The sequence below is a fragment of the Eupeodes corollae genome, chromosome 3, assembly GCF_945859685.1.
Source record: "Eupeodes corollae chromosome 3, idEupCoro1.1, whole genome shotgun sequence".
NCBI lineage: Eukaryota > Metazoa > Arthropoda > Insecta > Diptera > Syrphidae > Eupeodes > Eupeodes corollae.
In genome coordinates, this window is record NC_079149.1 from 133722354 (window position 1) to 133747135 (window position 24782).

The following is a 24782-nucleotide window of genomic DNA, read 5'->3' on the forward strand; positions in this document are numbered from 1 at the left end:
ATTGATTTTCGATTCAAATATCTTTTAAAAACTTTGAGATATTGGCTTTAAACTACTTTTTTTCTTTTAAAAAATGTTGTTGTCAACATTCAGTAAAATTAAAAAAAAAAAATCAAATTGACAGTTTTTGTGCAAACAATTAAAAGCCTAACAAATTTAACAAAAGTTGGTAAAAATTGATTTTCCACTCAAATTTCTTTTCAAAACTTTGATAAATTGGCTTATAACTACTTTTTTTCTTTTAAAAAATATTGTTGCCAACATTCAGTAAAATTTTAAGAAAAATCGAACTGACAGTTTTTTTTTTACAAAAAATAAAAACCTAAACAAAAACTTGGTAACAATTGATTTTCGACTCAAATATCTTTTCAAAACTTTGAGATATTGGCTTCAAAGTGCTTTTTTCTTTTAAAAAGTATTGTCAACATTTAGTAAAAATTTAAGAAAATTCGAATTGACAGTTTTTTTACAAAAAATAAAAACCTAAACAAAAAAATTAATAAAAGTTGGTAAAAATTGATTCTCGACTCAAATATCTTTTCAAAACTTTGAGATATTGGCTTTAAACTACTTTTATCTTTTTAAAAAATATTGTTGCTAACATTCATTCAAATTTATAGAAAAATCTAATTGACGGTTTTTTACAAAAAATAAGAACTTAAAAGAAAATTTAACAAACGTTGGTAAAAATAGATTTTCCACTCAAATATCTTTTCAAAACTTTGAGATATTGGCTTTAAACTACTTTTTTCTTTTAAAAAATATTGTTGTCCACATTCAATAAAATTTTGAGAAAAATCGAATTGATGATTTTTTACAAAAAATAAGAACTTAAAAGAAAATTTAACAAGAGTTGGTAAAAATATATTTTCGACTCAAATATCTTTTCAAAACTTTGAAATTTTGGCTTTAAACTACTTTTATCTTTCAAAGAATATTGTTGTCAACATTCAGTAAAAATTTAAGAAAATTCGAATTGACAGTTTTTTTTACAAAAAATAAAAACCTAAACAAAAAAATTAATAAAAGTTGGTAAAAATTGATTCTCGACTCAAATATCTTTTCAAAACTTTGAGATATTGGCTTTAAACTACTTTTATCTTTTTAAAAAATATTGTTGCTAACATTCATTCAAATTTATAGAAAAATCTAATTGACGGTTTTTTACAAAAAATAAGAACTTAAAAGAAAATTTAACAAAAGTTGGTAAAAATAGATTTTCCACTCAAATATCTTTTCAAAACTTTGAAATTTTGGCTTTAAACTACTTTTATCTTTCAAAGAATATTGTTGTCAACATTCAGTAAAAATTTAAGAAAATTCGAATTGACAGTTTTTTTACAAAAAATAAAAACCTAAACAAAAAAATTAATAAAAGTTGGTAAAAATTGATTCTCGACTCAAATTTCTTTTCAAAACTTTGAGATATTGGCTTTAAACTACTTTTATCTTTTAAAAATATTGTTGTCAACATTCAGTAAAATTTTGAGAAAAATCCAATTGACAGTTTTTTTTTCCACAAAAAATAAAAACTTAAAAGAACATTTAACACAAGTTGGTAAAAATAGATTTTCGACTCAAATTTCTTTTCAAAACTTTGATAAATTGGCTTTAAACTACTCTTATCTTTTTAAAAAAATATTGTTGTTAACATTCAGTAAAATTTTGAGAAAAATCTAATTGACGGTTTTTTTACAAAAATTAAAAGAAAATTTAACAAAAGTTGGTAAAAATTGGTTTTCGACTCAAATATCTTTTCAAAACTTTGAGATATTAGCTTTAAACTACTTTTATCTTTTTAAAAAATATTTTTGTTAACATTCAGTAAAAATTTAAGAAAATTCGAATTGACAGTTTTTTTACAAAAAATAAAAACCTAAACAAAAAAATTAATAAAAGTTGGTAAAAATTGATTTTCGACTCAAATATCTTTTCCATACTTTGAGATATTGGCTTTAAACTACTTTTTTTCTTTTAAAAAATAATGTTGGCAACATTCCGTTCAATTTTGAGAAATCATCACGTCACAAAATATAATATAAAATTTAATTCAAGTCGCTATCTTTTTTGGTTCGTGAGATATTTTGGGCTAACCCGAAGAGATCATTATCTGTATAACAACATTTTTTTGAAGTCGATATCTCCACTGATTCTTGAGATATGGATGACCAAAAAACTTCCCGTACGGATGAACACACGCAGGCATAGACATCTCTTTAAAAATCTTTTCTCAAGATTCTATGGATCTTGAAACGTCGGGAAATGTCGAAATTTCAATTCGACAAATCGTACTGTATGTTAAAACACACAATAAATGTTCATTTTTGAGATAAAATATTTAATTTTTTAGAAAGTAATTAAAAAGTATAATAATTTTAGAATAAAAGAAAAATTGGAAATTATGCATAAATTACAAGTTTCAATAAATAAAAACCTACGCCCATAATGTTGAGTTTCTTTAAAATTTGTTTAAGTTTTTCCTAAAATTTATTTAGATTTGAATAAAATTCAAAAACTATTTTGGTTTGATTGACATATAAATCACATTTTTCACATTCGAACTTGAAAGCCCTTTATATTTAGTTTTGGAAAAAAAAAAACTCAATAATAAGCACGTAGATATTTTAAAGTTTCTTAAACATATTAGAAGTTAAATGTCAGTTTTTGATACTTCGTGACAGTCGTGAGTTTGTGTTTAATATTAATTAAATTTTGAATACAAATTTACATAAGTTCTTATTCTCGATTCCTATTTCTTTCGTTATCAACTGAAAATAAATAAACTTAAATTGCTTAAGTAAAAATTGTTATATTTTTAGGTAAGGGGTGTTTTTGTTTTAGATGCTTGAGAAATTTCAATGGTTGCTGATGTCTGACAGATTGACATTTCTGTTTAGTAAGATTTGACAATTCATCATCCAGAAAAGGATTGAGTCAGAAATACATACATATGAACATACAGTGTTGTGCAAAACATTTGCAAGTTTATTGGACCCAATAATAAAAATTCAAAATTTCTTAATATTTGGTCCAATAACCTTTATTTTTTATTACAGCTTCACATCTTTTTGGCATCGAGGTTATAAGGGAGTCTGTTGTCTTCATGGGAATTAATTCCCATTTGGTCTGCAGTGCTTCGAATATGGCTTTTGTCAACGAGAACCGCTTTCCTCTTACTCGGCGTTTTAAAATTCCCCACAAATTTTCGAGGTGTGTTTTGAATCGTTGTAGTGTTGGAATCTCCACACCAACGGCATATGGAAGAATTACTGTTTCCATTATATTTTTGTAGCCGAATCGATCCATAATAAGACTTTCTTGATGAAGGGGCCACATCCCTGACCTAAAAAAAAAACCATATCATAGTCGAGCCACCTCCACGTTTCAAAGAAGCCCGAAAATGATTTGGCTTATATCGGGTCCGCACAAATGCTATACCGTCCGAAGAAAGCGTATTAAATTTGCCCTTATCGCTAAATAAAACTGTTTTCCATCGTTGTAAAGACCAGTTTGAGTATTGCGGCAAAATTCCAACCTTAATTTCAAGAAATGATTACCTTTACAAAGTTTCGCACAAGCCTTACCTTCTTTAACGATGTTTTATGGTCAACAATGGTTTCTTCACTACTCGATATGCCCTTCAATTTACCTCTTTGGCACGTCTACGCACAGTGCTTGAACTCACCGTTAAATTGATCTCCTTTACCATGGATGCCGACGAGATTAAAGGATCCCGCCTAATCAGATTTGACATTCTTTGGTCTATACGATGGTCCGTTTAACGTGGACGACCACCAGAGTGTCTTGTTTCTATGGGCAAATTATTTCGATCCCTTGAAATAACCCTAGAAACAGTCGACTCATGGATTTTTAACCACTTTCCTATTTCCCTCTGCCTTATCCCGCTCTTAAATGCTTCGAAAATTAATTTTTTAGTCTGTTTATCATATTTATTTTCACCCGTATTTAAAAATAGTTTTTTTTCACAAAAAATATATTAAAACACTTTTAAATTAGGTACGCAGCTTAAAAATCAATGTCAAAAGAATGTAATTGACTAAAGGACAAATCAGGAACGAGGTACTGTAAAAAAAAACTTGCATATGTTTTGCACATGTGCATATGTGTCTTCTCAGTTCTTTTATGATGTTTTGTTCTTTGTTTTTGAGTAATTTAATATTTCTTTCATTCCCCTAATTTTTTTCCTCCGGATGTTTAAGTGTGACTCTACCCAAAATTCGGCAATACTCGTAAAGCAAATCAAACAGATCACTTGACAGCAGACAAAATGGCCACCAGTTAGAATAGTGTTGCCAACTTAAAGTTCTATACCTCTAAAAAATAACACCTGTTAATACATCAATTTTAAAAACTTCCTAAACTTTATCCAAGGTTCAAATTAATTTCTATAGAAAGAGTTACGAGTTATGATTTATTTAAATGATGGTAGGTGGTAGAAATGGCGATCTCAATGCAACCTAGCCTGAGATCCAATTAGCGCTTTAGTGCGTGCGCCGTTTGGAATCCAAAACTCGTTTGACCTGTGATAGAAAGGGAAAGATTTATAGAGAACCTTCATAGCGATTATGTTAGAGCCATTTTGTCGCATTGATAAAAAAGATTAGGTCTCTAACCTTTATCTCAGATAGCTCATCAAGTTCGTGAAAGAATGCTTTTCCAAAGCATTTCATTGTAGTGTTTGCCAAAGCAGGACATTTGCAGAGGAAATGGATTATCGTTTCACTTTCTCTTTGGTCACTACAACTAAGGCAAAAGGTGTTGTAAGAGATACCCAACTTCTCTGCATGAACTCCTATAGGCCAATGTCCGGTACAAACCGCAACAATCCATGGGTGGGCCATATCTTCCTAGATATAATGCAGTTGGGTAGATTGCTCCACCTTCGGTTTGATTCAGTTTGGTAGATAGAAAATATTTTACTCTTCATAGCACCAAGAGGAATGTTAACCATTTCCGCAAGTGAGCTATGAAGGGCGGATCCTTGCCTGGCTAGCTCGTCAGCCCGTTCATTTCCCACGATACCACTATGGTCCGGAATCCAGATCAGGGTGACACCGAGGTTAATATTCAGGCTCGCAAGCTCATCCGTCATTGCTGGACCAAATTAGATGAGGATGTGGCCGAGGTAATGGCTTTGACAGCTGAGTGACTATCTGTAAAGATAGCCCCTTCTGTAAGACTGTCATCCTCCCAATCTTCTCTGGATGGGAAAATAACCTTAAAACCCTTCAAATCAAATGGGGTGGCGCAACAGTCCGTTGTGAACCAGGGCCTAGTGACTTACAACTCTCAACCATTCCTGTGTGCGAGTACTGTTGTCAGGAATGGAAGGGACCTACAATTTTAGGCCGAATCCGAACGGCTAGTTTTTGAGAAAGCACTTTTTCATGACAAGAATTACTCTTGAAGGATTTGTCAATTCCTCGCAAGAGGCAGTACCCGCGAAAATTAATTTTTTTTTTTAAATTAAGGTGGCACAGGCAGGGATTGAACCCAAGACCCCTTGCATAACAGTCCAACGCACTAACCATCATGCCACGGGTACTACTTACTACCTTAAAACCCTTACTAAGGCTCAAAGTACGAGTGAAGTAGTCAGTGTCTACCGAGATAATATCTGAGGGAATCAATTTCGTAGTGTTGCTGTGACCGTAAGGTTTTGACAACCAGCCATTTGATTCCTTCAGCCTAATAGTGCTGCAGGAAACTATGTATTTAATAAAAAGGTCGATTGGTAGAAGATCCAAAATAACGTTTAAGGCGTCCGTTGGGCTGTTCTCTGAACCTTCTTTAGCTTATCAATATTATAGGCTTTGCTAAGAGCAGGCCACCACGCAATCGAACCATATGCTAAGATTGGACGTACTATGGCTGTGTACGTCCATATAATCATCTTCGACTGAAGTCCCCACTTTTTGGCGAAAGTTTTGCTGCAGGCGTAGAAGGCAAAACAGGCCCTCATAACCCGTACTTCATCTTCAATATTTAGTTTCCAGTTCAGTTTATGGTTGAGTATAACTCCCAAATATTTTGCACTGGAAGACAATGTTAGGATTTGACCGTTGAGTCGAGGTAGCGTGAAGGGTGGTACTTTAGTTTTAGTGGTAAAGATCAATAGTTCAGATTTACTTTGGTTAACTCCTAGTCCACAACTCTAGGCCCAGTTTCTTCAAAGCTGTTTCCGTGATTTCACTTATCACAGAGGTGTACTTTCCTGACGCATAGGCTACCGCCATCACTCCACATAACTCTAATTTAACGAGAATTCTTTCCATGACCAAAGTCATGGGGTGTTCCCCTACTCACGTGTTTTGTTGCGATTGTATTGCCTAGAGTGGCTCGAATTTTCCTACCACTGAGCATGGAAACAATCCATTTATTTAAATAAGTCCAATAAAACTCAAAAATAAAATTTGTCGACTTAACCCATTTCTGATCCAGAGTTCTTGAGCAATAATAAAATGTTTCAAGACTTAACACCTTCATAGTTAAAATTATATCCTAAGTACCAAATTAAGACTTGGGAAAATGACAGCTAAAATTTAAAATGACAAGTCACAAATGTCACTCGTACGACGAACACATGATTAATCCAATATTTTTACAAAGAAACTAAAATAATTATTGTTTACATTTATTTTAAACTCAAAATGCTTAATTAACAAAATTAATTTTTATTTTAATGAGGCTTAAAGTTTTGTATTGATTGAATCTGAGTTGACGAGATTAAAGGTTCAAATAATCATTGTTTATGTTTATTCAAATCTTATCGATATAAATTGAAATGCTTTAGTTACTTTGTTTATAGTTAAACCGTTATTATTACATTCATTAAATAAGTGTCATAAGAAAATCACGTACTATTAATAATAATTCTATAGTTGTCGAGTGGAACTAAACTATTTTTAGGCTTATGTCACAAATGATTTTGTTTTTTGTTTTAAAGTTTTGATTTATTGATAACAAAAATTGCAATGATTTGAATTCCCAGAACATCATTTTTACAAAACAATATTTATTACTACACTCTAAAGATATTGAAGATAATCTGTATAAATAATAATATAAAATACCCAATTACGTTCTATAAACTTTCCCTATAAAATTGTCAACCCGTCAATTGTGTAAGTTCATAATATGGAATGCATTTTATAAGCTCTGATAAAAATGTACACCTGATTCGCCATGGAAATGAAGTAATAGTGCAAATCTATGACTCAAATATTCAATAGGCACTCAAAATGATTGTTTATATTTTATTAGTTTTTTAATATTATTGTTAATGGTAAATAAAGCTGCCAACAACGAAAGCAACAAGTACAATGGAAAGTATAAAAAAAGATGTGTTCGATTACTTATTTTTTGAATGAACTTCATAAGTTTTTAAATTAGGAAGGGATGGGTTTAAAAGAAGGTGTCAATGTTTTGAATTCCTGAATATTGCAATGACTGAGAAACACAGATTTTGGTAGAACATTGCACATTCGCATAGTACGGCTAAAGAACGAATCTCTGCATTTGACAGTAGGTCCAAAGTTTGTCTCGAGGGTATACTGATGAGAATTTCCGGGCTGTTAACGTTCTTATTTTGATTTTCGAAGATTTAATTATTAGAAGATAGATCTTTCATTGTATTATTCTATACAAAAAAATGAGATGTCAAAAAAGATGTGTTAAGAAATCTGCTATTAAATCTATTATGAACTGACAAGTATTCGAACATATTGTAATATGTATACACTCTTTATCTCTTTTAATATCGTGTTATAAAGGGTGATTTTTTTGAGGTTAGGATTTTCATGCATTAGTATTTGACAGATCACGCGGGATTTCAGACATGGGGTCAAAGAGAAAGATGCTCAGTATGCTTTGACATTTCATCATGAATAGACTTACTAACGAGCAACGCTTGCAAATCATTGAATTTTATTACCAAAATCAGTGTTCGGTTCGAAATGTGTTTCGCGCTTTACGTCCGATTTATGGTCTACATAATCGACCAAGTGAGCAAACAATTAATGCGATTGTGACCAAGTTTCGCACTCAGTTTACTTTATTGGACATTAAACCAACCACACGAATGCGTACAGTGCGTACAGAAGAGAATATTGCGTTTGTTTCTGAGAGTGTTGCTGAAGACCGTGAAATGTCGATTTTACGCAAAGATCTTGGTGTAAAACCGTATAAAATACAGCTCGTGCACGAACTGAAGCCGAACGATCTGCCACGACGTCGAATTTTCAGTGAATGGGCCCTAGAAAAGTTGGCAGAAAATCCGCTTGGAGTGAAGAGCAACCAGAAGCCGTTCAAGAACTGCCCATGCATCCCGAAAAATGCACTGTTTGGTGTGGTTTGTACGCTGGTGGAATCAGTGGACCGTATTTTTTCAAAGATGCTGTTGGACGCAACGTTACGGTGAATGGCGATCGCTATCGTTCAATGCTAACAAACTTTTTGTTGCCAAAAATGGAAGAACTGAACTTGGTTGACATGTGGTTTCAACAAGATGGTGCTACATGCCACACAGCTCGCGATTCTATGACCATTTTGAGGGAAAACTTCGGAGAACAATTCATCTCAAGGAATGGACCGGTAAGTTGGCCACCAAGATCATGCGATTTGACGCCTTTAGACTATTTTTTGTGGGGCTACGTCAAGTCTAAAGTCTACACAAATAAGCCAGCAACTATTCCAGCTTTGGAAGACAACATTTCCGAAGAAATTCGGGCTATTCCGGCCGAAATTCTCGAAAAAGTTACCCAAAATTGGACTTTCCGAATGGACCACCTAAGACACATTTAAATGAAATTATCTTAAAAAAGTTAATGTCATGGACCAATCTAACGTTTCAAATAAAGAATCGATGAGATTTTGCAAATTTTATGCGTTTTTTTTTTTTTAAAGTTCTCAAGCTCTTAAAAAATCACCGTTTAGTAGAATAAAATAATTGGCAATATATAGTGCTTCGTTAAGCGTCTGGTGATTAAGAAGAAAACTAACTTCGAGAACATTCAGCGTATACAAGAACCTAGAAGGGGCAACATCTAGTGATAATAGGAGAACTAGCTTTGTTAAGCATCGAGAACAACCTAGTAGTTTCTTAAACCGATTTGAGGTGTATAAATGGTTATTGGTTGTGAACTGCGATAAAGTAAAGACTGTGTTTGAAAAGTATTAATTGAAAGTGTTCAAATAATAAGTTTGGAACAATTTAAATAAAGTAAAAATTGTGTTTTATTTGCAAGTGTGAATAAGTTTTAATTGTCGGACCAAGCCGAATATTACAATATGTACAAAAAATCCCTAATATGTCAAAATCTTTTAAAAAATGTATTCGGAATTTAATTTTCTTCATTTTAAGCAAGGGTTTATTATGATGACAGATTTTAGTTCTGTTTGGCAACCGATTTTGATTTTGAAGTTCTATAACAGAATTTAATAAAAGATCGAACTGCTGAACACGATTTTTAAAAGATCTTTTATAGTGTGCATTTTTTACGATTCAAAACCATAACAACAGATTTGGCAGAATCGGTCCGAATAGATTGTTTTTAATGCTTTTGTCTTCTAATATACCATCAGCTACCCACGTTCACAAGACGTATCTAAACAAATTTGAATCATCCATAAATATTCTTCTTTTATTATTTTTATTTTTTTTTAATTATCTTTCTTAATGATTTTGAAAAAAATTATTTGATGGTCAATTACTCAGAAAATTGTACTCAGGGTAACAAAAGCATCATATACTCGTACACTTGTATTATATATTGTATGTATTCAAATCAATTGATTTGAATACTAACGGCAAAATCTTCTGTCAGATTTTTAAAAATTCTAAGTCTTGTAGCTCCTAAAAGCATACTTTTTGTTTTCTCGTACTTTTTTTGAAAATGTAATTATCATCATATTCATAATCTAAATTTAGGCTCCGGTTTTCCCATTTCCCATTTCCTATTTCAATATTTTTTGTTGGATGCATTTTGTATGTTTTCTGATGGAAGCAGTTTTCAGTAATCATAGTCTTTAAATAGAACCCTAAATCTCTGAATGTACTTTAAAAATATGCTATTGGGCAGGTTCAGATGACAGTTTCTAGTATCTGATTGGCCAGCTGCCAAAAAATTAACTTCCAATTAAGACAACTTCATTGGAAAGTTGACTGGAAAGTTAGTCAAGAAAAATGTCCCTAACTATCCAGTCAAGTCTACTTATGTCAGAATGACAGTTCCTGCATAGTTTCATTTAATATTTTGTGAAAAAAAGTTCCTTGTCAAATTAAAAAAGGAATAAGTAATATTTATTTGAAATACAAATTACAAGTCAATAAGAACTAAGGAGTTTTTTGGAGACATTTATGTCGTTGGCAGTTTTTGCACGATCAACTGAAAGAATATGTTAGTGAAGTAAAGTTTCGAGTTTGAAGTTTATAACACTTGGCCAACTTATTAATAGCCTTGTTCAAAATTTACGCTCAAAGAATGTTGTTGCCTGGAAATGAAGACCCTTATGGCTGAATCACAAACACGCTTCAGCTTCGTCTGCGTTACGGTGGACCTGCTTCGAGGTTGCTTTGAATGACATTTATATTATTTCATCCCTCCAAAAAGCAAATATTTTGTTTCTTGACATTTTTTTTATAGTTGTTGAGCTGTCACACAAAGCAAATGTTCAGATAATTGAACTAAAGCTTCTGTTTGGAGTCACATTACGTTACATTACGTTCTTTTTCTTACGATTGTCAAACGAAACGTGAGGTCGAAGCTCCATTGTGATAGCATGCATTGAATTCCTATGGCTGAACTCGTAAACGTCAGGTGAAGATGAAGCTGAAGCGTGTTTGTGATTCAGCCATTATGTTTCCTAATCCTCACCATTCATTTATTGGATGCAAGTTTGTGGCGCTTGTATTTGACATCTGTCAAATCCGGCTGTCATTTGAAATGTCATATTATATTTTTTACTATAAAGAATTACTTCAAACCCAAAAAATCCTGTACCAGAAATAAACGAACAATTTTGGTGCATTTGAAAACAGCATAAAACCTTTTTGGTTTTTTAATTCTTAAATTAAAAAACAGAAATGCTTTTTGTTAGCTTGATGTTATTATGTTTTTTTTAGTTTTATTTTTCTATCAAAACAACAACAATTCAACAATAAAGTCTTTATAGTAAATATGTATATTATAGGTAAAGTTTTACAAAATAGTTTGGTAATAATTTTATGTTCTACCAATAAATTGTAGTATTTGTAAACATTTTAAATTTTCAAAACCCTAATTTTTAGAAGACCTTTTATTTTGTTTGGTCATATACCACCGATATGGATTGTTTTAGTTTATAATTATTGCGTCTTCTTTAACAAAATCGAATCAAAAGAATTCGATGTTTTATTTGTGTTGTAAAGGTAGAACTTCCTCATTAAATACTGTTTTTTTTTAAATTTGTATCTCCCTATTTACGAACATATGTATTTTAAAATAAATTCTATTTATGATTTCATGGAACGTATATTACTATGGCTACAAAATATAAACTACATTATATAACTAATTTTGTATTATAATATTATTTATGTATAACAAACGCTCCTATAAATTTTTAGTTTCGATATTGGCAAGTTTATTATTATTATTTTTGCAAGTACATAAACATACAAAAAAGTTGTAAAGAGTATTTTAAAGATTATTTCTTTTAAACAAAAATAATAAAAATATCGATTTTATGTCTTTTTTGGCAATGTTAAGTCTTATTAGCTAGAGTTTTTATTTTGTCTTAAATTTTATTCTGATGGGGGGATGCGATCATTGTAAATATAATTTATTATTTTGAGTCTTATCTGAAGTGTTTCAAGACTTATATTCGGACGGTTTTTCTAAGGCAGGTTGCTTATTTGGCACAATTTTGACATTTGAAAGATAAGGCTTGGTTAGTAATGGTGATCCTTCTGGCTGACCTTCGGCTTCACAAGCTTTTTTATATGAAGCTGATAGCTCGGGTATAGGTGCTACCTTCGATGATGCTTTTGGCTTCTTTGAAGTAGGCTTAAGATCACCACGCCATTTTGATATCAAATATCCTGCTGGATGCCAACAAAGAAGAATCAATCCAAATGCAAATGTGACACCAGCAACAATATGGCCGATGGTAAGAATTCTAGGGACTGCACTTAACTCTTCGGCGAATTCTGGTGAAATTCGGACTTTCTGTTCGAACCAAATCAAAGGGAAGAAAGTTCGAGGTACACCTTCATAAAAACTGGAATATATAAAAATTAGCATAAGAATGGTGAAATTAGAAATGTCAGAAAAGATTGTCAGTACCTCATGTGATTTATGGGTTCAACGAGCATATTAACTTGGAACCTTGCTGCAACTTCAAGCGCCACACCTGTGTTGGGTTCTAAGATCATGTAAAATTCATGATCTTTTTGATTGGGCTTAAGTCCCTCGGCTTGGTTTACGTATAAGGGATCGGCATTATAGAAATGTGGATATGACATAAAGACCGGTGAGCCAAATCGACACGCTGAGACATTCATAACTCCAGATGCAACGCATTCTCCTCCACAGAAGCATTTGTTTTCTGGGTAAAGTGTTCCTGAAAAGAAAAGTTATTTTAAGTGTTGTCTACATGCAAAAATGTACATATACAAAAAAAAATAAACACTACTTTAAAAAATATGTTCGATTGGTAAATTTAGATTTCTACCTAAAAAATTGATCTACTATTCGTTCCTAGTAAAAAACAACTTCAGAGCTCAGTTCCGTCATAAAATCTCACCTAGAATTTTTAAGTGAACCAAATGGAGATGTCTGAGACGAAAAATGTTTGGGTTAGGATCAGATTTCTCAGTAAGCCATTTTGATAGCTGTCATATGGATACAATTTAAAGGGACTTCATTCACAAAATTAAAAAAAAAACACATATGTATACATATTTATGACTGACAGCTTTTTTGAACTGAGGATTCTGTTTGACTTCCCAACTGTCAAATTGAGATTAAGATGAGTTGTTAAGTGAAACTGACATATTTGGCGTTTTTCTTTTTTAGTTCAGAGCAGAGCTCGAACTGTCAAAAAAATAGTTGTGTTTCTTTTTGAGCTCTGATCATTCAGAGCTTCGAATTCGTGTTTTTTTTTAGTTCAGAGCACGCTCTGTGAGCTCAGAATAAAATAACAGAATAAACGAAGTAAAATGCTGAACACAAGGAATTTGATATTTGAAAGCCGGGAAATTACAAAAATTATCGTCAAAACATTAAAAATGGCGGAAGAGGCTAGTCGCTTTAGTGTAGAAGGAAAGATAATTTAGAAAAAATTATTTTTATGAACCAAATTGACTGACTGTTTTATTGATTAATTTGATTAAAGAAAATTTTGAACGCCTTCAAGCAGACTACATTTAAAATCATGACAGTTTAGTGCTCAAGTTTTTTCATAATTAAATCAGAGAGCACTGAACATACTCTACGCAGAACTCTACTCTGCTCTACTCTGCTCGCTCAGACTCTGCTCAAAGCTCAGCTCTGAACTAAAAAAGAAAAACGTTAATTGTTTCATATTTGTCAATTCATATATTTGATTTCTTGTCAAACTGACAGCTGACATGTATTCCGATATCTGCGAAATACTATTACTAAATCTTGTCTTATTCCATAGCCCTATAAATTAATAGTTGTCAAAGATTCAATAAGTTCTTTTTCAAACGATTGCGGGATCGTATATGTAACTTGTTTTGCTAAAACTGTCAAGATAAGAAATTGTAATGTTAACCATAATTTATTTTTGTCCATATTTTATTTTTATTCTCACAAAATTAAGTTTTGTAATTAGTGCTTGACATTGCAAAGAAATCCCAAGGCCAATATTGACATTCTGATGATTAGTTTTGTTATTTTATTTCACTCAAGAACTATAAATACTGACATCATATCGAGTTTGTTTGACTCACGTTTTGTTTACTAATAGTTTAGGTTCAGCATAGTTAATAAATGTTATGATAGCAATTATTTCACGTCATGTTAAAAGAATAAATCAATAATTGAAATTGTACGTTGTCATTGATGAATGATGATTCAGCTAAATTTGTACTTTGTTATTTGTCAAAAATCACTTAACGCAATCTTATCTCTGTGTTGTTTTTATTTTTGGCAAACGAAAAAAAAAAAACAACAACTTATTATAATAATGAAATTTTGTTGATGACCTACACCAAGATAGAAAAATGAATCATAATTTCAGGTGCTAAGAAAATATCACATGAAATCTGTTTGTGTTCAGAAAGTTTACCGATAAAATTCTTTGCAAACAGATCTAGAAACGTCAAATTACGTGTTCTCTTTTTGTCTTACAAAAGCTCTGATACGAACTACTGAATTTTATCGTTCATTAAATCTTATTCAATAACATACAAGTTAAATTTTAATAAAGTTTTCTCACCGTTGTCGACTGATCTTGCTCCGCCACTGTACTTAAAGCCCGTTATTCCTTCCACAACCACTGTTTCTGTATAATCCAATGGAATACTCCGGCACATGTCAGGTGAAAACAATGAAATTGATCCGCCTACTTTCAAATTTGGTGGGAAGAATTCCCCAGCCGATCCGTTAACCATTCCACAATATGACTCCGAAAATCCTGTGTGAGTCTTAAAATTCCAAGAATGCATCTGGCCAATTTTATGGATATCATCGACACCAGTGTTGACATTGAATGTTCCTGTCAAATCAGCACTTCCGTTTCTCTATAAATCAAATCAAACAAAAATCTTCGATATAACTTCCCAAATCTTTCACATAAGGTACTCGGACTTACTGTGTAAAACCATCCAAATCTATCAAAAGGCACTTGCACCTCATCACCAAATATTGGTGCAGCTCTGGCTATGTCAATCATGTCATCCTGGTATCCAGTGAATAGAAGTTCATCAGCTGATTTTGTCACAGCCATTGGCTGATCGTACATTTTCAAACTTATGTCAACCATGTTGCGTTTTAAGGCATCCCATTGTTTAGCCTTTGCTGAAGCGGACTGTTCATAAAATAAAGTCTTGTTAAAACATTCGTTTCCAAACTGATTTTGAAAAGTGTTATTACCAGAGCGACAGCATTCAGTATCGTAATTTGATCATCAAGGCTGCCATTACTGCCTTCAGCGTCAAAATAGAAAATACTTTTCTTACGATAACTGACAGTATAGTTCTCAGGATGCCATTTGATGTCAACTTTGTCAGGTTTCTCTGAGAATCGATATGGACCCAATTGTTGGAGGATTGGCTTTATTGATTGATTTTTAAAGTCTTCTGGATTTGTCCAGTTGAAAAAATATATATCTAAATTGAGATCTAAAGGTGGTACTTTCCATGATTCGTAGACTCTTGAGTTTGGTCGGAGAGCAATTTCCTAGAAAAATCAACAATAATTAAATATAAGTTTTGAAAAAACTATAGTAGACTACGATATTATAGTGATTTATTTAATTGTCACATTGGATTTTATTACGTCTTAAGTAAAACTAACTGTAGACGATTGTAATATCTTTTTTGACAGATCTTCCAATAATTCCCAAATGTCTTACAATCGTTTTGGCTTTAAGTTTTGTGTGAAAAAAACGTTATTGTCAGCCATTTTTAGACTTCTTTGTTGAAGATATCTGTCAAGCGTGTAAACAAACAATTATTAATTTGTCTACTGTCATTTTGACAGCTCATTGACTACCATTGTCAGAGAACTAACTGGTATTGTAATATCTGCAAATCGTCAGTAAAAGGATAAAGTAGGTGTCAGTTATAAATCAACAACCTTTGGACATCACAGACAGTACTTTTATTGCTGTGTAACAGTCAGTTGAGGTAGAAGTCGAAAGTCTAGAAACATTAATGAAACTTTTGAAGAAAATCGTATTTCTAGAAAAACTAATAACTTTGTATTTACTCTATTCGCACTTCATAGAAAATGTAACGAACAAATTTCTATCTTATCAAATTTTCTTTAATCTTTATCATGTGAAGCCCGTATGATTAAATTACTTTTATCGATTTTAAGTTATTTAAGTTCATCAGTACTTTCGTAACTTTGTTTAGAAATTATAATCGATTTTAAATTGATTTTTATTAAGAAAAAAAAACTAACTTAAATAATTGATAACATATCACGGAGTATGTTACTGATTTTTACAAATGGCCTTAAGATATCTTAAAAACAAAAATATTTTTACAGTTTATTTATGTTTTCTATGAGCATGTAAAATTATTCATCTACACCAACTGTCAAAAAAATTGATTGATATATGTTCCTCGTTCAAAAATTCTTATAAACGTCATCTTCTAATAATTATAATCCAGCATTTCAGATAACAAATGGAACTTTAAGGCAGCAAAAGGTATGAAGGAAGCAGTTTTGTTTTAAAAGTCGACGACGAAAGCTAAGTCTGAATATGTCAAAATGTCAGCTTTTAATAAATAGCTGAGTTTAAATTTTATAATTCGAAACAAAATCGTTTTACTCAAGGCTTACCATTTTCTTTTTGGTTTTTTAACCTTTCACATTTTCTTCTAACCTAAAACACTTTATTTAAATCGGGAATATGTTTCCAATGACAGAAAATTTCAATAATCGCTTAACCGATCTGTCAAAAATCCAATGATTGGTTTCAACTATAGTAATTAATGGCAGACACCATAAGGCAACAAAACATTCCTTGAACATAAATTTAAACAAAGGGAATAAGTTTGTTTTTCCGATGTCAATAATTTAAAATTTGGAACTTTTACAAGCTTTTCATAGAGTAATAAAGTTCGGCTCTCAATTGAATAAAAGACATGATCAGCTGTCATTTTGACATAAGTAGACTTCACTTGATAGTTATGAAGATTTTTGTTTCTCTCATTCCCCGTGGTGAACATCGGGTGGCTAGTACCTCAACTGGAGATTGGGTTCCAACCCCAGTGGAAAGTTGGAAGGCACCTCTCCTTATCCAGATGGCATCGGAGGAATTCCCGAGATGAAATCAACGGTGGAGTCTACATTTCCAGTAAGGTTGAACTACTTATTGAGCACATCATAGGGCTTCTTCGGCTTATTCGGAGCCCAGGCCTATAAGGAGCGGTTTTATCCAGCTCCCCATCCTTGGAGTTATACTTAGGATCTGGCCCTCCAGGTTAGGGGTTGTGCCGTCGGGGTGATTTCCTGGCCACGTAAAAGCTTTCATAGTTGCGAAGCACCAACAAGTCTCGGATACGGACGGATTTACTGTTGACAACCAACGCAAACGAATTAAGGACAACGAACTTCGGATATGCACGTGGAATGTAAGGTTACCCTTAACAGACCACGTGCAGCCGAAGAATTAGCGGTGGCCCTAGACCACTATAAAGCAGACATCACCGCCATCCAGGAAATACGATGGGATGGGCCGGGCAAAAAGAGGATGAAAAACTGCGATATTCACTTTAACAGCGCTTATTTGGATGCGGCTTCGTCATTGGAGCCAGACTTAGGCAAGAAGTCTTGAGCTATAGGTGCATCAACGAGCTTCTCATGACCATACGCATCGAGGCTGAATTCGGCAACATTAGCTTGATATGCGCGCACGCCCCACAAAAGAGAAAGATGACAACACCAAAGATACGTTCTTTGAGCTCTTTGACAAAAAATATGAGCAGTGTCCTAGCTACGATATCAAAATAGTTCTAGGCGATTTTAATGCCAAGCTACGAAGGGAAGACATCTTTGGTGGAATAATCGAGAAGAACAGCCTGCAAGACAACACTTCCGACAACGGATTCAGGCTCATAGATTTTGCTGCGGTTCGAAACGTCATGGTAGCCAGTACGCGTTTTCCACACCTCAACATCCACAAAGGAACTTGGACTTCTCCAGATCAATCTACCGTCAACCAGATTGACCATATTGTGATCAACGCCAGACATGTTTCCAGCATCATGGATATACGAACTTTCCAAGGAGCTAACATCGACTCGGACCACTAAATCATTGTAGCCAAGGTAGCACTTCGGGTTTCCAAACCCAAAGCAAAACAGGAAGGTGCTGGGAGAAGGTACAACGTCGAACGGCTACAATCGCAAGAAATCCTCAAATCCTTTTCCTACCGAGTAACAAGTAACCTCTCTCTAAGTTCTCTGCCGCCAACACAATATATCGAAAACCAGTGGCAACATTGCCAAGATGCAATCAGAGAAGCCGCCTCTGATGTGCTGGGTTTTAAACAGCCACCAACAAGGAACCCCTGGTTGGATGAGGAATGTCGGCAAGCAAATGCAGCCAAACAACAGGCACGCAAAGCGGCGCTGCATGAAAAGACGAGAGCTGCTCATGTGCTCTATGAGCAGAAGAGGCGAGATGAACGCCGACTTCTCAGAAGAAAAAAGAGAGGGCATGAGAAGCGTGCGGTCGAAGAAGATGACAGGTTTAAAAGCAGAAATGAAGTTCGAAAGATTTATAAATAGGTGAAACGATATTCACAGGAATATGAAAGGACCACTTTTGCAGAATGTATAACGGCTACGACGAACTGAATTCCGCTGTCAGGCAGGATGATCCATTCAACATAGATGACGAAAGCCAACAATCCCGTCCTCCCGACTTAGATGAAGTAAAGATTGCCATATCTAAACTGAACGTTAACAAGGCCGCTGGAGCGGATGGCTTGAATGCCGAGCTCTTTAAAGCAGCTTGAGATAGAGCATGCACCAACTTATCTGTAAGATATGGTCGGAAGAAAGCATGCTCGATGAATGGAACCTAAGCCGATCCTGAAAAAAGGAGACCCTCCAAACTGCACCAACTATAGAGGAATCAGTCTACTTAACATCGCATATAAAATCTTCTCTGCCGTATTGTATGAACGTCTTAAGCCCATCGTCAACAACCTGATAGGTCCTTATCAGTGTGGTTGTGTTTTTAGAACAGGAAAGTCCACAGTTGATCAAATATTCACATTACGGTAGATCCTGGAAAAAACCCAACAACACCAAATCGACACCCACATCGATTTCAAGGCCGCATACGACAGCATCTACAGGGACGAGCTGTATAGAGCCGTGTCTAGTTTTGGAATCCTTGCCAAACTCGTCCGTTTGTACAGAATGACCATGGAGAATTCACTCTGCTCCATAGAGTTTGGAAACAACCTAACAGAAAATTTCGATGTCAAAAAAGGTTTTAGACAAGGTGATGCGCTGTCATGTGATTTTTTTAGCATCGTGCTTGAAAGAATAGTGCAGAGCTCACACTTCAACTTTCAAAAGTCTGTCCAATTACTAGCATATGCTGATGACATTGACATAATCGGAAGAACTCAGCATGATGTCAATGGGGCTTTTGTGAGTTTTTAGGCAAAGGCAAAAATGGGTTTAACGGTTAATGGGGGCAAAACAAAGTACATGCTGTCATCAAGAAAGAAAAGAAAAAAACGTCACTATCGACAGACGTAACTTTCAGGTAGTCAAGGACTTCGTCTACCTAAGCTCGCTGTAAAAGCAGAAAACAACACCAGCGCTGAGGTCAAACGCAGAATAATTGAGTGGTAAAGTCCTCTCTCGAGGGACCAAAGTGTTGCTATACAAGACCCTTATCATCCCCGTCCTACTATACGCAGAAGCATGGACTATGACAAAAGCGGATAAAAGCACCTTGGGTCGCTTCGAGAGAAAAGTTCTTAGTGTGATCTATGGTCCCGTATGGATCGAAGGGGAGTGGAGGAGAAGATGGAACGACGAGCTGTACGAGCTATTCAGCGACTTAGACTTAGCCAGAAGGGTAAAAGTCCAACGACTAAGATGGCTGGGTCACGTAGAGCGCATGGAAACCAAAGCTCCGGCCCGGAAAGTATTTGAATCCACACCCACAGGGCAGCGCAGTAGAGGAAGACCGCGGATCAGGTGGCGCGCACAAGTGGAAGGTGACTTCACCCAACTTGGAGCGCGAAACTGGGGACATCTAGCTAGGGACCGAGCTAGATGGAGAAGTTTGTTGGGTGAGGCCCTAGCTCACACAGGACTGCAGCGCCATCTTAAGTAAGTAAGTAACTTTCCAGTTAATTTTCCAATAATACTAGCCAATAAGCTATTAGAAAGTTGCCTTTACTTCAAATTCTCCTTAATCTAGAATTAAAAGAGTAAACCTCCCTTATTTTTAAAGTCGCCCTTGGTAAGCTTTAGGCAACATACGTATATAAATTGTCTCGATCAATCAATATATAATCAAAACTAATTCAAGGTTTCGTAAGACCTCCATAACAGTTAATCCAAACCATTTAATAAAAGCTTTATTTATAAACAAATCTTGAACTGAATTTAAGTAATCAATCAAAATAAGGTTCATCCATAAATCACCACGATTCTGCCTCCTGCATGTTTTGCATGTGCTACAAACTACCACCCATTTGTCTATTTGTTATTAATTGACGGGATGAGTCTTATATGAGTAACAATCAACGTCCAATTAAGTTCTAAACAAAAGATATTTATAAATAAACACATCTACATAAACTTAAGCTGTCGAGAGCTTAATTATTATTTGTCATAGATTAAGTCAATTGAAAGTCAATTAGAAAAAAAAAACATTGCATGGGTTTGGATTTATTCCGAGTGCTGTGGTAATCGTCTCCATCAAGTCTGATGTATAATTAAAATAGTACATTACCTTTCCCATTCCATAAGTGAATAGATCCGCCCAAAACATCCCGCAGAGTAGTCCGAAGAGAGCTAGGAGGAATCCTGCCCCACCTATGCATAGCTTCCAGTTGCATATTCTATGGAGTTTTGTATTAGTTTGTGGCATTTTGTTTGAAGGTTCTGAAATAATTCCAAAAAAAAGAAGACCGTTTAAAAAAGGTGACCAACTTTTATTTCATATGCTTAAAGATAGTTCTATTGATTAAACAACTTGACAACGACGACTAAGTGGTTGGACATTCAATGCACTCGATCTTTTACATGTCATTATCGATATACCTACTTGAATGCAACACAAGTAGTTATGGCTATGAGGTATGTGAGCCGAGGAGTGTGCCTGACGCCCATGGAGTCCAGTCCATTGGATGTGATGTTCAATGCCTTTTATACTGCTTCGAGGCTAACGCAGGCCAGAGGGTCAATTGAGTTCACTCATCAATAAAAAAAAAAGACACTAATTTAATCAAAAATGCGGGAAAATTCAATTCGAGACAATTTGTCGCAATTATTTCAAACAACTACAAAACTTCTCTCTTTCCGTGATGTACAGTATTTTGTTTACATATTTATTCCATACATGTACCTATCTTCATAACACACAACTATTTGTTTGAATAAGTCCATCATCAAACCTCTCGATATTAAGCGAGAGGTATAAAAATAAGTTGCGTGTAAGACTTTATAAATTTCGAAAAAAAGCAATAATTGAACTCTGGTGCAGGAAGTCACACAGAATATGACATCTTTTTTAAAATATTTTATTTACATCGAATTGATCTTTCTGTTTAATCAGATCAAGTCATTTCAGGGGGAAGAGAAAATTAACAATGCGTTCATTGTATGACTTCAGCTTTTGAGTAATAAATTTGATAGAATTATACATACGTGAGTGTCAGTAATATTCGGTTTTAAGCTTAAAATTAGTATATTTTTCTTCAAATATTTCATTTAAAAAAAATGGTGCAATCACTGCATTAAGATATACGATAAACAACGCAAAAAGGACACATGTAAGTGCTTCATTAATATTCGGTTTTTTGTTTTCTTTGCTGAGTTTGACATTTGCCCCGATTATTAGTTTGTCTATTCAAGAGTAGCGTTAAAATAAAGTGTTCACTAGATGTTTGCATACATTTTTAAAACAATTTAGTGTAAGATCGTTTGGTTTTATTTAAAAAGTTAATAATGGGTCGGCAAGGAAAAATGCAAGCCTTGAAAAAAAAACCTTGTTATTTTTCACTATATTATAAAGTGGAACATAAAAAAAATTGATGATATTTTAGACATGACGCCAAACACTGTCCGTAATATTGTTTGGAGGTATAAAAGAGAAGGAAGGATCGAACCAAAGAAGCAGATGGGTCAACCAAAAAAGTTAACAAGGAAATAAGAACGGATTATAGCAAGAAAAATTAAAGCAAATCCTCGTTTGAGTGCACTAAAAATTGTGCAAGAAGTGTTAATGGAATGCAAAAAGAAAATATCTGCAAGAACGGTACTCCGGCCGCGCCGCCGAACCATAAAGACAAATGGCTACAAAGGTCGTATTGCCCGAAAAAAGCCATTTGTCAATATGCGCAACAAGAAAATTCGGATCAAAAAAGGATGCATTTTGGTGGGATGATGTAATATTTGCTGACGAGAGTAGGTTAGGTTAGGTTATAGCGGCTGTCCAAGATGGAAATGGATACACTTAGGCCAGTTTAATTGTGATACCACATGAATCTTGAGGCTTCCTCCTAAGCTCAATAGAACCAGCTTGAGTCCCTTACGAAACGTGAGAGGCTGATTATACCGATATGATTAAGATCGTTTAGACCGTTAAAGAAGAATTCTCCTAGGTAATTCTTGCGTTTTCCAGCTATAGCAGGGCATGTTTCTTCCTCTTCCTCGTCCATACAGCTTCTGCAAAAGTCATTTGAGAATACATCTAGTCTCGTGGCATGCTTTCCTATTAGACAGTGTCCGGTTATGACACCTATTATCGAGTTTATATGCGATCTGCTTAGAGAGATCAGGCACCTTGAACGTTTTAAATCCAGTGTTGGCCACATGTTTTTTGTGACTTGACACGTGGTGATGTTGTTCCACCTGGTGCCTGCCCTCCTCACAGCGTCTTGCATTAGCAGCAGTTTACAAGTATCGATTGGTATGCCAGTACTTGCCAAACGTTGTAGGATGGGCTGTACTGTACCGTTTCTGGCGAGTTCATCTGCCTCACAGTTACCTGGAATGTCCTTATGGCCCGGCACCCAGCAAAGGTAAATATTAAACTGTTTCGCCATCTTCATTAGAGATGATCGACAGTAATGGACTGTTATAGAATTTGAGACAGACTCCAGAGATTTGATAGCGGCCTGGCAATCAGAGAAAATACGGATATAAGATGTTGATATCACGTTTTCTTTGAGCCAAGACAAGACCTCTTTTATCGCCAAAAGTTCCGCCTGGAACACGCTACAATGATTGGGAAGGCGGAATGAGAGACGTAATTTCAGTCGTTCCGAGTACACACCTCCACCAACCCCTTCTTTTGTTTTTGACCCATCTGTGTAAAAATGGATTGACTCATCCTCCAAGAATGTCCTATCCTCCCAAAAAGATCTGGGTGGTATAGAAATCTTGAAGTTTCTATCGAATTGCAGTTGGGGATGGTGTAGTCTGTGTGCTTTGGAATTGATTCTAAGTACCTTAGAATTACGGAGTGGCCAATGTTGTTGTTAGTCCACTGCGACGAAGCATTGAGGCGAATAGCAGAGCTTGCAGCTATTTGTTTGCTAAATATGTCAAGAGTTGTAAGCTAGAGGAAAGTGTCCAGTGCCGCAGACGGGGTCGTGCGAAGCGATCCGCTTATTATACATAGGCAAGCTGAACGTTGGACTTTATTTAGCTTATCCCTGTTTTATACCTTTCTCTAAAGCATTCCACCATACTGCCACACCGTACGTTAAAATCGGTCTGATTACCAATGTGTATAGCCAATGCGTAATTCTGGGTTGTAAACCCCATTTATTACCAATAGCTTTTTTGCAAGAAAAGAAAGCTACAGTAGCTTTTTTGACTCTTTCCTGTACGTTGCGTTTCCAATTTAGTTTTTTGTCTAAGACAAGACCAAGGTATGTAGCCTCGTTTAAATGGTTTGAAGCTGTTCAGAGCCCATTGGACCCATTGTAGCTTATCCCTTGTAATCAGACCTTGTGGATATGTTGCAAGTTTCGGTAAGAGAACTACCAGGAAAGTGAGTAAGTTCAGCGATTCATTACTTGAATTTATTCAGGAGCCGTCTGCATTTTTCAAGCAGCTTGGCATAGCTGGACTAGTTGAAAGAATTTTCCGTAACCTAGAGGCTTCAGAAGTTTCTTCTATCGTGCCATAGAAGGATCGCCAAGAAGATCGCTTGGATTTCCTTAGTGCCTTCTTGTAGATTCTTAGGGATTCTTTGTAAGAGTCCCAGTGAGAGGCTAGTCTTGCGGCTTTGGTCCGAGAGTAAGTACAACCTCTTTGGATCGGATGGAAGAGTTATGGTGTGGCGCAAGCCAAATGAAGAGCTTAAAGCAGGAACACAAAGCCAGCAGTAAAGCATGGAGGCGGGCACATCATGGTTATAGGAAGTGCATTTCGGCAAGAGGCATGGGAAATTTAGTATTCATCGAAGGAATATTGAATAAGGAATACTATTTGAGGATCCTAAAAGAATAATTTAAGGCAAAGTGCTGAGAAAATGAGCATTTTAAGGAATTTCAAATTTTACCAGGACAACGACCTGAAGCACAAGACGTATGTTGTAAGGGAATGGCTTTTGTATTACTCTCCAAAAGTTATTTAAACACCTCCACAATCTCCAGACCTTAACCCAATCGAGAATTTGTGGAAGAATTGGACCGTTGAGTTCGCGAAAACCCTGTCTCTTCAATAAGTGCACTCAAGCAAAGGCTCCAAGAAGAATGAAGCAAAATAGGCATTGAATACGAAAAAAACAAAAAAAAACGAATATAAATGGCACTCACTGTACATACTTCACAAATGAAACTATTTCGAATTCTTCAATATTTGAAATTAGAAG

At 34.7% G+C, this 24782-nt stretch overlaps 2 protein-coding genes across 4 annotated transcripts in view; one reads left to right on the forward strand and one right to left on the reverse strand.

The window, feature by feature from the left end:
- LOC129949345 (WASH complex subunit 3) overlaps positions 1-24782 on the forward strand; it is a 191588-nt gene that overhangs the window by 91968 nt on the left and 74838 nt on the right. The window lies entirely within an intron of this gene.
- The window catches only part of LOC129949338 (protein peste-like), a 66893-nt gene continuing 53796 nt past the window's right edge, over positions 11686-24782 (reverse strand). For all 3 annotated transcript variants that reach the window (XM_056060734.1, XM_056060736.1, XM_056060735.1), the window contains exons 2-7: positions 20688-20839; positions 15120-15425; positions 14839-15054; positions 14464-14767; positions 12345-12621; positions 11686-12279 (exon numbers count right to left, since the gene is read on the reverse strand). In XM_056060734.1, the coding sequence (XP_055916709.1) occupies positions 11871-12279; positions 12345-12621; positions 14464-14767; positions 14839-15054; positions 15120-15425; positions 20688-20839 (1664 nt within the window). In that variant the 3' untranslated portion in view covers positions 11686-11870. The remainder of the gene's footprint in view (positions 12280-12344; positions 12622-14463; positions 14768-14838; positions 15055-15119; positions 15426-20687; positions 20840-24782) is intronic.